General features: G+C 47.6%; 1 protein-coding gene across 5 annotated transcripts in view; it reads left to right on the forward strand.

The window, feature by feature from the left end:
- The window catches only part of LOC116785087, a 58,290-nt gene extending 41,919 nt beyond the window's left edge, over nt 1-16,371 (forward strand). For all 5 annotated transcript variants that reach the window (XM_032684293.1, XM_032684294.1, XM_032684295.1 and 2 more), the window contains one exon: nt 13,900-16,371. In XM_032684293.1, coding sequence (XP_032540184.1) covers nt 13,900-14,028 — 129 coding nt within the window. In that variant the 3' untranslated portion in view covers nt 14,029-16,371. The remainder of the gene's footprint in view (nt 1-13,899) is intronic.
- Nucleotides 16,372-17,130: the final 759 nt, after the last annotated feature.

Below are 17,130 nucleotides of genomic sequence, written 5' to 3' on the forward strand. Positions count from 1 at the left end.
CATCCCATGCTATGAACTCATACAGCATAGCTGTCCTATAGGGTGTCATTTGGATGCCTCTTGACCAAGTGCTGATCTGAGGTGCAAGTGGTGTTTGGTAGGGGTGAGAGGTACTGGTAGATAGCTGTGGAAAAGGGACTATACCTGCATGGTACACTGGTGTTTGCAGAACTCTGTGGCATGTGGGACAGGGTGATGGCAGATGAGAGCTACGTTGCTTGGATGACTATGTAGCTGGGATGACACTGCAGTGTCCGAGCATCTCATGCTTGACATGTCTGTCAGGTCTAGGTTTGCTCAAGTCTCCTCCTTTTAGTTTTTGCTGCCTGCACTTCTGAGTCTTTTGTCTTTAGCAGCCCATTACCTGACTCTTCAGCCAACTCCTACCTCCTTTGTGGGTATCTTGGCTTTCTTTGGTCAGTGCTGTATGGTGCTGTGGGAAAGGTATCCTGGACTGGATCAAAAACAGTGTGATGAGCAGGTCAAGGGAGGTGGTTCTCCCCCTCTGCTCTGTTCTTGTGAGACCCCATCTGGACTGCCGCGTCAAGCTTTTTAGCCCCCAATACAAGAAAGACATGGACCTTTTGAAATGAGTCCAGAGGACCACCAAGATGATCAGAGGGCTGGAGCACCTCTCCTGTGAAAACAGGCTGAGAGAGTTGGGGTTGTTCAGCCTAGAGAAAAGAAAGCTCTGTGGAGATCTTATAGCAGCCTTCCAGTACCTAAAGGGGGCTACGAGAGAGCTGGAGAGGGACTTTTTACGAGGGCATGTAGTAATAGGACAAGGGGGAATGGCTTTAAACTGAAGGAGGGTAGGTTTAGTTTAGATGTTAGGAAGAAATTCTTTACTGTGAGAGTGGTGAGGCACTGGAACAGGTTGCCAAGAGAAGGTGTGGATGCTCTATCCCTGAAAGTGTTCAAGGCCAGGTCAGATGATTGCTCTGAGCAACCTGGTCCTGTGGAAGGTGTCCCTGTCCACAGCAGGGGGGTTGGAACTAAATGATCTTTAAGGTTCCTTTGAACCCAAACCATTCTCTGATTCTGTGTGTGTGTGGCCTTGCACATGGCAGCCAAAGCAGGTGTACCTCAGTCTACTGAGCTCCATATGATCCTCCACATATTTGTGATACACAGATCAAAACAGGTCAAGGTGAAGAAAACAAATATCCTTTGTGATGAAGATACTACTTTCACTGCAGTAATTTATAACCTTGCAAGAGGGATGAATGACAGACCAGGATCCTTCAGGGTTTACACCTTGCCCAGCAGGAAATAGGACTGATGCCTTTGTATACCCAGAAGTACTGCAGTTTATAAGCATGCTGTTGGGTGCCCTTGCCCGTCACTGTTCTGGGAGTGAATTTAGTGTCTGAAGGGAGAAGGAGTAGGTAGGACTGGCTAAAGCCTTATGCAGGGCTGGGTGGTATTTCTCTGACTCCTCTTATGCTTTCTACCAGGGCACTTCAGTCCTGTCTTCCAGCAGCCTCACAGCAGCAGTACCACAGTGACCCGGTACTTCTTATTGCCCCATTAATCCTGATCTATTATGTTCTCATGTGCTCCTGCTTGGATTGTTTTCAGTGTAGCTGTGTCCTCCTGTGCTCCACGAGCTCTCCCCAGACTGTACCTGTCCTTCAGACCTACTGACTGTCTAATCCTGCTGCAATGTTTTAGCGAACTTGTTTATCACCTTCCTTTATGCCTTCCCCATGTGCTTTTGCTGCTTTTTTTTCTGGGTGTCCCCCGGACACCCAGAAATTTCCAGTGGTGCTTGAGGTTTCAGTGATGTCTCAGTTGGGTGGTTTCCTCTGACACTTTAAGCTCGCTATTGTGGCTTACTCTTGTGCCCCTGGACAATTATCCCTTTGCTCCCTAAGCCCATGTCAGCTTGCACTATAATAAACAGCAGAAACAGAGAGCACACTATTCTGATAGATGGTACAAAATCCACTCCCTTCTGGCCACCCTCACCACTGGGAGACTGCATCTCTACCTGAGGCACTTGTGGTTTCCCTGACAATAGCATATGACACTTCACAGTCTCTTACTGATCTGTTACGGTGGCAGAGCCATTAGGTAAAGATGCATTTCTGCTTCTATTTTTCAAGTGATTGAGAATGCCCACTTTTTTTGTACCTAGCTGAGAGAGGAGGCAGCAGGTCCCTGACAGAATACCTTGCTGAGCTGCCTCAGCTCTGGAAGCAGCTGAGAGAGGTCAGTACCTCTGGAGGACAATGCTGTGCTCTCGTCATATAAAGGGAAACCTTAATCCAGCCAGCTAGACATGTTTGGCACAGTATTCCTTCTCAGTGTTGCCCAGCAGCAGAACAAGAGGTAACAGGCACAAATTGAAATGCAGGATGTTCAGGCTGCCCAGAGAAATTGTGGAATCTCTGTCCATGGAGATAGTCAAAGTGTGCCAGGATGTCGTCTTGGGCAACAAGCTTCTGCTGACCCTGCTCAGAGGAGGGAGGTTGAACTCAGTTATCTCTAGAGGTGCCTGCCAACCTCAGCCATTCTGTGATTTCTGGCTCTGGCCCAACATTCAGTAATGGAGTCAGAGCACACTAGTGACCTAAGTTCACTTGGAAGGGCTATTCTGAGACCCTAGTGAATGTGGCCTTTTGCAAAGAGTGATAGCAGGAAGCGAGGTGAGAGGCTTGGTTCTCTCTTGCTGAGGGTCTGGTGGCACAGGTTCAGTGTTGGAACTTGGCCATTGTGGTGAGGGTAGAAGAAATGAAGACAGATTTCTCTTAGCAAATGGGTTGATGAGCTGTTACAGGAAGAAACCTGAGGAGCCCTAATGCACAAGCGCTCCTGTTTCAACACAGGTAAAGAGCATCTTTCTGAGCTGTGGTGGGCAACAACATCCAGACAGCGTACAGCTGGATGGAGATGTAGTGAGTGAACTGATCTGAGGAGCAGACAGGTTATCTAATGGCCTGTGCCAAGGGTTTGGAGCAAGGATCCTTGCTTTCTCTCTCCAGTCCTCCTGCTGCTGACAGAGAAAGGATTGTGTGAGGGTGATGATGACAGTGACCTTCTGGTAACATCAGTGAAGCATTTTCCTCCTGTCCTTGCTGAGATCAGTGTCTCTTGCGGTTGTGAGATACTGTGTGCTTATAAAAATGCCCTCCTCCTGGTGATACTTTGGTTCCCTTGGCATCTTGGGGCTTTGCTGACATGTCATGATGCAAGGTGTTGTACTCTTATGCATCATCACAGCTATGCTCTTCCTCCCACTTCTGCTGGAAGTCTCCTATGGGAAGGTGAGATGGAGGGGCAGTGTCTTTGCCCTCTGGCATGGAAAAACAGCCCTTGGAAATATTCGTGGTCCTTGAGAGTCTTTCTTAAGCAGGTGACCTTGGCTGGGTTTTGCTGCTGTTTTAACACTAAGGTATCACCTTGCTGTTGTTTCCTGTAAATAAGTTTCCCATGGGCCAACCCAGGTTGTGATCAGCTACAGCTTTTCCACTCACTCAGCAGTTCTTAAGCAGGATGATGGGACAGTAATGTGACAAATCTGAGAACCTAGACAGATTAAGGCAGAAAAATTAATAACCTTTTCTAATGTGCAGCAGCTCAGTTATGTTTTCAGGAATAATAGCATCTGTGAGAGGTGAAAAGCAAATTATATTAAAAAAAAGTCTTGCCTTCTGTTCCCACCCAGTAAAGGATAATGGAACAAGAGAATCAGCCCCTTCAGGCAGGTGAGCAGAGATAAATTAGAGGTGACAGTGTGTATATGAAGTATGGGTTTGTACCTAATAGATACGTGTAGCATACACACATCAGGGCAAAGTGAGGGGTAGGTGTTTCACAGTGAGGTGGGCAATGTGTGTGTGCAGACCTGGTCACTGGTGCCCCAAAGCGTCAGCCAGCGTAATGTCTGTAACTGGAAGGAAGGCACTGACAGTGGGTGAGGGGGACACATGTGTGGGGGTATTTTAGCATTCAGAGCATGTTTGCGTGGTGAGTTGGGTGTTGCACGGAGACATTTCCCTAGCACTGGAAGGAGGATGACTGTATGCACCTCTGCCTCTGCCCTGGACCAGGCTTGGTCAGCTCTGAGTGCTTAGACCTGTCTTCCAGAGTGTCTGTAATATCACAAGTCTTCAGTTCTCCAGGCCCTCTCGAGATGAGGCTTACAAGTCTTTCATTTATTCCTATTCTTGTTCTTCCTTCACAAACTCCTACATGCAGTCTCTGAATGGGATTAGTGGAGCTGAGGTTATCTTAACAACAGTAGGTGGGTAGAAGACACAACTGGTAAGCCCCTGGGTATCTCAAGAGATCTTGTTGAGGCTGGCAGAGAGGAAGTAAGGATTTCAAGGCCAATCTGATAACCTGGCTGATGAGAGAGATGTTTTCTGCTATGTAAAAATAAGAATTTTAAATCAGAACATAAACCTCTTGTGCTCTTGCCTTGATCTTATCAATGTTGAGAACGCCCTCTGCTTGGACAGGGGCCAGATCCCTTGAATGACTTCCCTGTCTCTTATCTCTTACATCTGCATCCTAAAGGGCCACTGAGAAACATGCTGGCTTTTCTTCTCCTAAAACAAGGGACCTTTTCAGCTTGGAGCTAAGCAGGAGATATGCTGGACTGAGCCTTCTAGGCAGATGCCTGAGCTATACACAAATGCAAAGCATACTAGGTGACAGAGCAGTATTGGTGCAAGCCTGCAGTTCTGGCCGCGCAGCGTGAAGTAATGATTCCTAAAAATCCGAAGATAATATGTGTATCCATACATATATACACAAATATATACATATATGTTGCCCCTTCTATCATAGGCCCCCAAGCGTTTAGCTCTGGATGCACACCAGAGGCAGATAGATATCATGATTGCAATTTCAGAGTGAGTTACGCTGAGAAATCAGCAGAAAGTGTCACTCACCTGAAGAGAGGTAGAGTGAGGAGAACTCCAAGCCATATTCCTAGACTTGTGTCCTTATTCATACCATAACATGCCTTGAAGTATAAACAGCTCTGACATCTTAAGCAGCAGAAATCCCAAACTGCAGGGTTTGTCAAATGCTCATGATTGTTTTTAGTATGGGACCGAGTGCCTAAACCTGAGCCTGCCCTTTAGAATCAACAAGAGAGACTCACCTCTCTGGCCAGTCACATCCTTGGATTACTTTGCTGGGCAGAAGCCCCTTATGGAGATTTTTGTCATTCTAGTTCCCTAGATGGGCTCTTGGCTCCAATTGATAGGCACACTGCTGCTGAGCAAAATGGAGAAGATCCTCTGCTAAGTGACAGCATGAATACCCCTTTGCTTATCCAGTGCTCCTCCCAACTCAGCCAGTGAGCTGCCTGCTGAAGGTCTCTGCAGTGATAGATGGTCCTGGAGAACGCCAGCCCTTGTTCTGAATAATTCCTGACAAAAGACTTCGTCCAGAGTTTCCTCAGTGTGGGGAAGGATCCAGTGTAGCCAAGGGGAGAATGTCTCTGTCTGTTAAAAACTATTCCAAACATTTGGCTCTGGACATTATTTAGCATTGCTTTTACTGGATTTCATGGCAAAGGCTGCTCCTGACACAGTCCTGTGTGTCAGTGGTGGCTATGGCTAGTGGCACCGTTTTTCAAGGGGCTGGAAAGTGGCAAGGTATGTTTCACAGAGAAGGGGTCAGATTTAATGCCTTTTGGGTCACACCTGAGTGATGGAGTAGAGAGAGAGATGTAGGGGATGGCACAGGGTCACCAAGAGCCACTGTTTTCTGTCAGAGCTTCAAATACAAGATGACAGATTAGGCAGTTCTTTTACCACTGCATCCAGGCCTGCTGCAGTTGCTCCCTGCTCCCTTTTGTTCGCGTGGCTGTGGGAACCTGGCACCTGTTGCCTCTCCCAGTCCCCAGAGCTGTAATCCTCTTTTCCCACACACCTCTCCCATAATACACCCACTTCCTGTGTTCGGCTTCCACAGCTGAGGTGGTTTGTCCAGAGGCGAGCACACTATGTCAGCATGTGTTTGCAGCCTGCTCATGCCAAGCTAATTAATACTCACTTTGCAGTTTTAATTTGGGTACCCTTTAAGTTGAAAGTAGTGTGCTGTTCTATGCCAGCCTGCCTGGCTGGAGGGAATCTGCTTACCCTAGCCTTATGCAACCTGGAAGCTGCACACGCTCAAGAAGACACCACGTGCAGGCTCTGGGAGAAGCACAGTACCTGGGGTTCCTGGCTCCAAGGACTGTGAGGCAGCTGGCTGTCATCTGTCTGAAGAAAGCATGTTCCTGCTACAGAGCAAGGGTTGGAAAGGGGAAGGTGGGAAGGAAGGAGAGGGCAAGGTAGTGTCACTTGAGCGCAGACCAAAACTGCTAAAGGCTCTGATGCAGATGCAGTTGAGAGATTTAGGGCCAGATCATGCCTTGCCTGTGTTTGTTTGGAGCTACTCTTACGCTTGCCTCTCCTCCTGATCAGGCACACACAGACCCTGTGGTATGGGCAGGAGCTGCTGCAGGTATGCAGGAAGCACAGGCCATTTCTTAACAGAAGGAGAAAAAGTGGGGGCAAGACACAGCTCACTAGTAGGTAAATGGGGGTTCATTCACTTGTTCCTAAGAGGTTTGTGTTGCCTTCAGAGCGTGATCTTCACTGGGATCCAGGAGCTTTGTGTGCTGCAACTTGGCCAGGGAGCACCAACAGCCTGCCCCTCTGAATGACCCATCTGTCCCTTTTATTTGTGCAGCCTCTTTCCTTCAGGTTGTCAGGCAGGCAAAATCAAAGCTTGCAGTCAGCTTTCTCAAAGACATATCTAAAGATGTGTGAGAGAGAGGAGAAGAAAGGCTTATCATGCTGGTGCCAGCAAGGATCCATAGCTGAAACTGGCCTGTTCCTGCTTTTGGGCAAGTGACCAGCAAGCATCTGGTAGGCTCTTTGAAGTATGTTCCAAAAAGGTTCAGTGTTGTCTGTCTGGTGGCACCTCTCTAAATCTGGTAGTTGCCATCTGACAGCCTTGCACACACATTTGCAAATGTTTGATTTTTAAAAATTTTGTGAAGCTTTCTTAGAGGAACAGTGATGTATTTGTAAACTGTTGAACTGCTCTTTGCAGTGCGGTGGTGTAGAAGGAAGTAGATGTTAGGCAGCCTTATGCTCGTGGTTTAAGGCAGGACTTTTAGTCTTTTAGGGAGGGGTATTTGAAAATATAAGAAAACAGTGCTAACTGTAAAGTTTTGGATTCCTTGTCGGAACAGCATTTAGAAATGACCCTTTCTTTTCTTGGAAGAGAAGGGAAAAAAGGAAGTTCTGTCATGGTCTATCTTTTAACTATCCCCTGAAATAAAATTCCATATGAACCTGGGGGTGAAGGAGAGACTTTCAGGAGAAAGGAGTTTGCCTTTGACAAGTTACTCTTTGAGCTGTGACTAGTGACTAGTCACTCCAGGTCTGTGACTAGAATAAATTGTCAGAGGCCCTATTGGAGTTAATGAAGAAGCAGTTAAATATGAATTCGTGCTCCACTGGAGGAGCTGGTCCTGCTTGCTAGGGACTACTTCTTGGAAATTGCCTGAAGCAAGACTGTAATTGAAAGGAAATCTCCCCTCATCAGAAGATCGAAACACCTAGATGTTAATTGGTCCATCCCAGCTGCCTGACAGTGGTGAACTGTCGTGGCTTAACCCCAACTGGTAACCAAGCACTATGAAGCTGCTCACTTGCTACCCCTATGGGATGGGGGAGAGAACTGGAAGGCTTAAAGTGAGATAGCTTGTGGGTTGAGATAAAGACAGTTTAATAGGGAAAGCAAAAACTGTGCACACGAGCAAAGCAAAACAAGGAATTCATTCACTACTTCCCATCAGCAGGCAGGTGTTCAGCCATCTCCAGGGAAGCAGGGCTCCATCATGCGTAACAGTGACTTGGGAAGACAAGGCACCAGTTCATGCCATCATATGGTATGGAATAGCCCTTTGTCCATTTTGGGTCAGCTGTCCTGGCTGTCTCCCTTCCCAGCTTCTCATGCACCTCCAGCCTTTTCATTGTCAGGGTATGAAGAGCTGAGAAGTCCTTGACTTCGTATAAACACTGCTTAACATACTGATGCTTTTAGTTGTTGATGTCACCATTATTCTCATCCTTAATCTAAACCACAGGATACACCAATTAGTAGGAAGAAAATTAATTTTATTCCTGCAGAAGCCAGGACATATGTGTATTATGCACTGGAGAAACTGAGGCAGAGGTGATAGGAAGTGGCCTGGTCAGAACCATGTCTGGAATTACAGATGTAGCTAGGAGCAGGTGTGTGGGTCCCCTTCCCTTGCTCACAGCTGATGGTTTCACACATTGAAGCTGAAGTGTGGAGGAGTTTATTTCCTAACCACCTGGCAGGGGTGAGGGGAAGGAGGACAAAGTGGAGCTAAAAGCAGTGTACCTGTAAATGTTCCACTGTGGAGTTTGACAGCCTTTACTCTCTCTGTGCCCTGCCTGGATATTGGTGCTACCACTGGCTCTGTGCACTCCTGAGCAAGGCAACTGTCTCACAAACAGGCAGCATCTCAGGCAGGGATCTGTCTTTGCCAAGGCTATTCTGGGGATTTATTCCTTTCCACACAGGGTGGTGGTGGGAATCGGATGCGCCTTTACAGCTTGCAATTACATGGTGCCTTTCATCCCAACGGACTTTTAACAAGTGAGTCTACAGACTGCAAAGGGATCATCCACCCACCACTGGAAGGCAGCATCCTTTAACGGAGCTCAGCAGCATTTCCCAACCACTGGGGCCCAAGGGTAGGAAAGAAGGGACTGCTGTGCTGGATTGGCCTTGAGTAGGAATGGGTTGGCAGAATGCACAAGCTGATCTGATTTTGAATCCCACCAGGATACTAGAGCTCTTATGAAAGAAGACCAAATAGTTTTAAGCAGGGCATAATTTTCACCCCTAGCACACCACTCCCTTCGAAGACATTGTGTTGGGTAACTGCATTTTCCCCCTCCTCTGGGGATTGTCATTCCCACAGCTGAAAGCACACTTGGAGCTGTGCTTGCTTTTGCTTTGTCCAGAGAGGAGAACTGTGATTCTTTGAAATCATGAGACCAAAATTATGTTATAATCTGCATTTGAGATATTTTCCCAGACTTCATAGAGGTAAGGGACTTGTTTCTAGGAGGACTGTGGGTTCATAGTAGTAGATTCATGTTTATGTGTTTATCTTCTTCCTATGTACTTTTCCTTGCCGAAATGTATAGTTATGTTACAGATGGATTTATGGAAGAGTTGCTCATTTCTCTGTTTTCTGAGAGCTGCTAATAGGATCAAAATTCTACATTTCTTCTGTGGTGTTTGGTCTTACTAGTCTTCTTTGAGGCATCTCCATCCAGTCACTATCTTTAGGTGTGCTTCTTCCTTATTGTGCTTCAGATATCTTTCAAACCTGGTTGCTTATTTGCCACCTGTATTTAAAGGTGATGACACTATTGGTGATCATAATACAGGTTTGCAAGAGTGTATGTGTAAGCACACATACACAGGTGAAGATGTGTCCTTGACCAAGGGATTCTGCCCATAGCTGCTTGAAATGTGTGTCAGATGAGCTTATCTCCCTTACGAGCTCATCTAACTCAAATAAGGTGTGCAACGAGGCATCATGGGTATCTGCAGGTACTGGAACTACCTTATCTTCTGAGGAGTTGTACAAATAAGTGATGACCATCCCCTGGATGCTATGGAGTTTCTGCCTGCTTGTCTTGAGTTACTATATGAGCAGACAAGATCTGTATGAGTGGGACAGTTCTCCTTGTGATTTCCAAGTCGAGAGGAGGTCTGTGTGTACACAGAGGGATGTGAACAAGTGACCAGGAAGCGCCTGTGTACTGGGGAGAACCTGAGGCGTGTGAGAGCAGGTGAGTGTGTGCAAGTGAACATGTGTGTGTGACAGAGCGTGTGCCCTCCTGTCAGCAGCCAAGTGGCTCTGACTCGGGCCATTCCCCAGCTGTGTAAATACATTGCTTAACAAGTTGAGGGCTCTGGTTAATGATTTCCATGAGCACAGGGCCCATATTAGGCTCCGTTTTGTGCACGTTACCCAGCTGCGCGAATGCCATTAGAGTGAACACACAAGCCTTTAATGTCAAGCACATATTGTTTGCACTCTGAGGAGCCTCTGCAGGAGCTGGCCTGGGGTTGCTCACCAGGGGCTGTCAGGCAGGTTTATGGCAAACTCACTGGGGACCTGCTGCAGCAGCAACCACTCTTAACACCCTTCCATAGTCAAAGCAATGTCCCAAGAATCACAGTCTGGGGCTGGGTGCCCAAGGGGAAGGGCAAGCTGGCTAGGACACTTGACCATACTATGGGGAGACACCTGGCCCAGCGACAGGATGGGAGGAACGTGTTTCTCTTCCTGGCAGCCGGCTCTATCTGTCTTCTTTCTGGAAATACATCTATAGGGCTTTGCCTTGTGCTACTCATCAGAGCCAGACTGCCACATGCTGTGAGCCCAAATGGTATCTTGGACTAAGCCAGATCAGGCCTGGTCATCCTGAGAGCTCTAATCAAAAAACGCTCCTCTACAAGAGGGAAGTCAAGGGATTTGGAGGTTTCCTACTTCCAACAAGATCCGTAGCAGAGGTGCTGCCCTGTCAGTCATGGAGTAGGTTCAAGACAGTCCTGTACTGCTCAGGGTTATAAAGGAGTGCAGGTTGTTGCCTTGAAAGAGGGCAGTTGCATTACTGCCTCTCCTGTTACTACCTACAGTCAGGTGTGGGCCCCTTCTCATTCTGCCCTTGTCTGCTGCTGTTGAAAGCCAGCCATCATCCTGTGGCTGCTTGAAAGGGTGCCATGATAAAGAGGCAGGATTGGGTGCAGTTTGAGTCTTACTTCCAGCTGCCTGGCCACCTGTGAATCTCTGCATTCTCCCATGTCTTCTCACATCCCTGTCCTTCACCTCAACCCTTTCTCTGTGCCTGTCTTCCTCACAGTGCCCTGGGAAGGCTTTCTGCCCCACACAGAAGGGCCTCACAAGGAGGCCCAGAGAGAAACTGCAGAGCACCTGCCCACCCAAAGCCTGGTGAATTTTGTAGATGACTTTCGTCTGTCCTTAGGACCCATCTTTCCCCAGCCTCTTCATTTGCCGTCTGCCAGAAATGAACGGATTCAGCTGCCTTCCCTAATCCTGTCTGGCATTTCAAAATGGAGGGGACTGCCAGGTTCTTTGTTCCCATTCCCTCTTGGCACTGGCAGGGGACCTTCTCTGCTCTGGAGAAGGACAAATGTGCTGATTTATTCTGCCCCTTAGCTTTGAATAGGGGTTGCTATGTTACCCTCCAGCTCTGAGACCTGCCAGAGCACACACCATATATAACCCCACAGCAGGTGGCTATTGAGTAAAGGCCCTTAAATCTGCCTCTCTTGTTTCTTATGCTGCTGGCCAAGGTGTCAGGGGAGTGTAGCAGGGCATGATTTGCTGGCTGAAACTTCAGGCACAACTGATACCAAGCACCATGTTGGCATTTTCTATTTTCAAGTGCCCATCTTAATTTGCAGAGGAGATACCAACTAGGCAGGAACATGCTGCCCACACTGGCTTTTAAAGATGTCCTTTTTGACATGAAGGCTGCCCCATGGGGCCGGACTGTGACCAAGAGCTGGAGGCAGAGGCTTCCAAATCCTGCTGCAGTTACTGCAGCATCTGAGGCCTGGCTTTTGGACACTTCCCTAGCTCTCTCTGATTTGCTATGGCTGTTTGGGTGAGACCAACCATCTGAGCAGCTTTTGGGGAAAATCTGTGTGTGCTTGTCCTGTGATAAGTTAAAACACAGTCAGGGTAGAGGTGGGGCATCAAAACATCACCTTACTGTGCTGTTATGTGGTTGCAGCTGTCTGATAGACCTGATTTTGAAGTGCCAGAATGAACCTCTGTCTTAGATGAGACAATAAAGTTTGTAATTGTTCCTAGAGAGCCTGATTCTTTGGGGAACATAGTGCAGGCTGAGCAAAGGAAACCATGGTTCTAGTTAGGAAAGGCCTAGAAAAGGCAACAGAGAGTCATGTAATACCAGAACCCAATCCAAATCACATAGAATTTTAAGGGTTGGAAGGGACCTTAAAGATCCCTAGTCTCAACCCTGCCTGCCATGGGCAGGGACACCTCCCACTAGATCGGGTTTCTCAAGGCCTTATCTGCCCTGGCCTTTAACACTGGCAGGGTTGGGGTGTCCACAACCTCCCTAGGCATCCTATTCTAGTACCTTATCACCCTCACAGTAAATAACTTCTTCCTAATATCCAGCCTAAATTTCCCCTCTTTCAATTTGTACCCATTGTTCCTTGTCCTGTCCCTACAGTTCCTGACAAAGAGTCCCTCTCTGGCTTCCCTGTAGGCCCGCTTCAGATACTGGAAGTCTGCTATGAGGTCTCCACACAACCTTTTCTTCTCCAGGCTGAACAGCTCCAACTTCCTCAGCCCATCTTCTTGGAAAGGTGCTCCAGTCCTCCTGTCAACTTTGTGGACTTCCTCTGGACTTGCTCCAACAGTTCTATGTCCTTCTTATATCGGGGGCACCAGACTTGGATGCAGTACCATGTGGAGTCTCACCATAGCAGAGTAGAGGGGGAGAATCACATCTGTTGACCCACTGGTCACAATTCTTTTGATGCAGCCCAGGACACAGTTGGCTTTCTGGGCTGCAAGCGCACATTGACAGCTCATGTTGAGTTTTTCATCAACCATCACCCTCAAGTCCTCTGCAGGGCTGCTCTCATTCACTTGTCTGCCCAGCCTGTGGTGTTTGTGTTTTTTCTAACCCATTTCTCATTGTTGTTTTTTTCTAACCTCCATGAAAACAATGGTAAAGCCCTTCTCAACAGTGATGGAAGTGAAATGAGAGTAGGGGACATTTGCATGAGTTTCCCAGCCTGTGGCACTCAGTAGCTCATGCCTATTCATGGGGAATGAACTTTACAGGATCATGAGTAAATACTCTACTGGCTGATAGAGCAGTGAGACCTCCTCTTCTGACCAAAAAGTGTCTGTGAAGTAGCTGCCCCTCTAGTGTTTCTGCTTGCATAAGGAAAGAAACAAAACAAAGTTCCTGAAAAGTAAAAAGAAAGCTCTTCACATTTAACGGACTGGAATCACTTCTTTGGCACCATAATTCCTCTGGGATCCATGGGTCACCACAAAGCCTAGTGGGGAACAGTGTTTCTGTCCTGTCACGCAGTGCGGGGAGTGCATGGGTATTTTTGGCCTCCTTACTCTGAATCTGCTTTGGCTGTGCTCTGAGCACTGGGAGCAAAAGGGAAGAGAATGGTTTTTAGTGGCCATGGTACAAACCAGGCTGTAAGGCCATCAGGTGGGATCTTTTCCTCCAGGCATCTCTCAGGCATTCCTCATTAAACTGTGGAGTCTGGAACCAAAACTTTTGAGAGTTTTAGTGTGCCTGGGACTTGAGAGATTAAGAAAGGCTGATTTGTAAATCCTTATTGGAGAGTCGTTATAAAATGGGGCCTGAAGAACGAGTCTTCAGAGATAACTTGGTTTGTCTCAGTGCTCCAAAATTGTAATAGATCCTGTTTGCACGCTAAGTGAATCTGAATTTAGCTTTTCCAAGTGATACCTTTTGGCAGTGATGCTGTTCTGACTCTGGGACTCTAAATGCATCATGGTTAACCTGTTTCATTTAGTGGCTACAGGTCCCATAGCTCCTAGTCCTGTGAATCCTAGCGACCTCAGTCCTGGAGGAGGGAGGCATGCATGCCTTTTAGATGAAGGGTAGGATGTGAGCACTGGTTATGTTAGTGCCATTTGCTGCAAGTACAAGCATGACCACCCATTCAGGGAGATGTAATTGTACCAGAGAGGGGTATGACAAAGCACTTGAGGCAAGAACTTCGCTGTTTGCAGCTTATATGAGCACTGACTTCATCCTTCTTTTTATTCCCCTGCAGAGCATCAATGGAGGCTGCCCGCCACCCCACTTTATGTATGATCCATCCACCTTTGCCTTCCGTTCCCTCAGCACCTTGAAGCCGCTGAGCCCAATAGCTCCAGTGGAAGAACCGTCATGTGCCTACTGAAGGAGTTTCTCCAGAAAACCTCAGGAACTATCAACCAACCTCCTGCCTGGCAGGGAGAAGGGGAGGTGGTGATGCCCAAGGGGAGGGGTGGGAGAAGAAAGGGCCGATGATACATCTTTGCAATGCAGCTGCTCTGGCAGGAAGAAGCTTTGCATCAGCACCTGCTTTCTTACCATTGCCACATGAGAACAATGGCAAAGGGAGTAAGTTTTGTCTTTCAGGGCAAAACAAAGCAGTCAGATCCACAAACTGTAAGGAGAGCCGCCAAGGCAGTGTTAAATATGAGAATGGTAGTAATGAAGATATGTATGAGGGGTTCAGGGCTTAGTATGTCCTGCATGGCAGCAGGGATGAGTAATCAAGGTGTGAAACCAAGTCCAATCAGTTTTCCAAAGATACCCGAGTTACAGTTTGCTATAGACCTGACACTTCTCCTACTCCAAAGTGAGCTCAGGACTGGAGAAAGAGGCTATACAGGGCTGCTTGCAAAACAAGAAGATCCCTCTCTGATATGGTTATCATTGTGTTCATATCAAGCTCTCTTAAGTGGAATATCCTATGACAGGGAGATGTGTGGAGGGGTAACCGGCACATTTAACTGCGTATTCCAGGTGGTCTGCTGTAATTCAGTGATATTGTCAAAAAAGGGATTGAAACGGGAGGCATGAGCCTCCCACTTGTAGATCAGGGGTTATAATAAAATTGTAGAATGAGAGGTCTGAGTCCAACCATCCAGGAAAACACAGTGCCCACCCTCAGTCCTCTCAGCAGAAGAGAAGAACTTGGGGGTGACTGTGTGCTCTTGGGTCTTCTCTCTGCTGAGTCTGTCTGTGTTCTGGTATAAGCAGCACTTCCCCCTAGCATTGTCCCAATACCCTGCTGCCCTAACATGTTTCTGAAGGTAACTGGTACCATCAAACCCAACCCAGTTTAATGTCTCCAGCAAGCTTTCCACTCCCCTTGTTCATACTAAATACATATTAAATTCACGTGGACTCTTCTGGTATCAGTGGAACTAGTATTCCCAGATGTAGCAAGGAGTGGGGAAAAAGAGGTTTGTTTTGTGGCTGTCTGCTGGTGGAAGAAACAGGAGGGGAGTTTAGGTGAACCTGTGCGTTGTTTCTCCATAGACAATTCTGATGCAGTCAGGACCATGCCAGGCCTTGCTACCACTGGCGTTTGACTGGGATCTGTTCTTGAGGCACATATGTGTTTTGTACCACAAGGCAAGAGTTAATGAAACAAACTCTTGCCTCTCCTGTTGAAGCAGAGGTACAAGGCATTTCCCTTTCCTGCACCTGGTGGAGAGGGTAACCTCTTTGTCTAGGCAGTCCCCACCATGAACCTGTATCTGAGTGGAAGAGGGAGCAAGCAGTTTACTACTTGTCTGGATCAAGAGAAGCAACTGTGAATAATACAAAATAATTTTTGTTTTTAAATCTGCTCCAGTGTGGAGGTCTTTGATGCTGCTCTTTGGATGAGACCAATGGTCAGTCCAGCTGCCAGTAGGAGGCCACACAGTGAACCAGCTTTCACTGGTACTGTCTGAGCCCTTCACTGAGATCCTTGGGGAAAGCCCAAAGGCTGTAGATTTGGGGACCTGAATCCCCCACCCCATCCTCCTATGTCCCTGACCGCCTCTCATTCAGGCAGGCAGAGCAGCTGGGCAAAGTGGTGAGAGGATTTCAGTCCTGATGCTGCCCCAGCTCAGCCTGCTTTTTGGCTCCAGACTGTTATAGCTGGGCCACCCGCTGCACCAGCACCACCTCCAAGAGGTCACTTGTGTTTACTGGTGAGGAACCTCTGGCAGAGCATTGTGGTTCCCTGCAAGTCTCTTTTTCCAAGAGAGACTGATTCCTCTGCTGATTCCTCCTGCCCTGTAGAAACTCTGCTTACCTTGTTTTGATGACACAGCTCAGCTTTTTAACTGCTGCCAGATCAAGCTGACCAGTGCAGGACAGGAAGCATTGCCCCTTTGGACCAAATTCCTGTGCTCAGGAGCTGGGACAGCCGTAGCCTGGTATCTGTCTGAGAGGTGCATTATCCATGCAGATGGCTGGGGCAGCAGCCCCTGCATGGCCCTGCAGCCCCAGGCTTTGCTCAGCGAGAGCTGCCGAGGTGCAGGGGCCCAGAGGTGTGTTTCTGCCAGCCCACAGGTGTGGCAGGCTGCCTTACCCTGTGTGGGAGCAGGAAACAGGGATATCCTGCCAATATTGTTGCCTTTTAGTACTTTTGTAACTTTTCTCTGTCTCCTCTTTTTCAAGCAGAAGGAAAAATAATAAAAAAACCCAAACAAACCACAAAACAATGAAATAAAGTGTGACAGCTGCTATATCACACCTCTGCTGGGTCTCATGTTTGCCTTTTCTGTGTATTTGTGGATGGGAGTGCAGGAGGGGATGGAATAGAGTAAGCTGTGACACAGTGCAGCCACTCCCAAGCACTCCCCAGTGCAAGGAGGCCACGTCTGCAGGAGAATGGCTTTGAAGAGGTTTTCTAAAATGAATGCCAGATTCTTTGCATGTAAGAGAAGCTCCATGTGCAGCTGCTCCCTGTATATGGTATGTTGTCCCTCACTGACTCTTCCCTCACCAAGAAAGTGCTTTGGCTTTTGAGTGACTTGCCTGTTGTTTGGGGGTAAAATGTAACCTGACTGGAGGTCTCCATCCCCCCAAACTGGGGGTAACCGACTGGTCTTTGGCTTGTAGTTTTATCTTCAGGAAGTCTTACATCTCTATCCTGAGATTCTCAGCAACCCTTTTGTTTACAGATAGAGCACTTGTGCTACTCTATAATTGAACTATAGTTCACCCCTTATTCTGGATCTTGCTCTAAAAACTCCATTTTTGATACTTGTAATGTGCATTCCCCACCCCTTGCTATCTACTTAAGCTAATTCTTGTCTCTCCCCTGTACTCCTAACTTTGTATCTTCACCAGCATCTCACAAGGCTATTACCTATGTTCCCTTTTCCAAGGCCTCCTGAGAGATATTAGCATAAATTTCCTTAGTAGTCCTACTTAGACTCATTCCCAGGAGGCCTTTTCCACTCTTCCCTCCAAGCTCTGATCTACTCTAGGCTTCCTGCCATCTCTCTTATCG

This window comes from Chiroxiphia lanceolata, chromosome 3 (assembly GCF_009829145.1).
Source record: "Chiroxiphia lanceolata isolate bChiLan1 chromosome 3, bChiLan1.pri, whole genome shotgun sequence".
Lineage (NCBI taxonomy): Eukaryota > Metazoa > Chordata > Aves > Passeriformes > Pipridae > Chiroxiphia > Chiroxiphia lanceolata.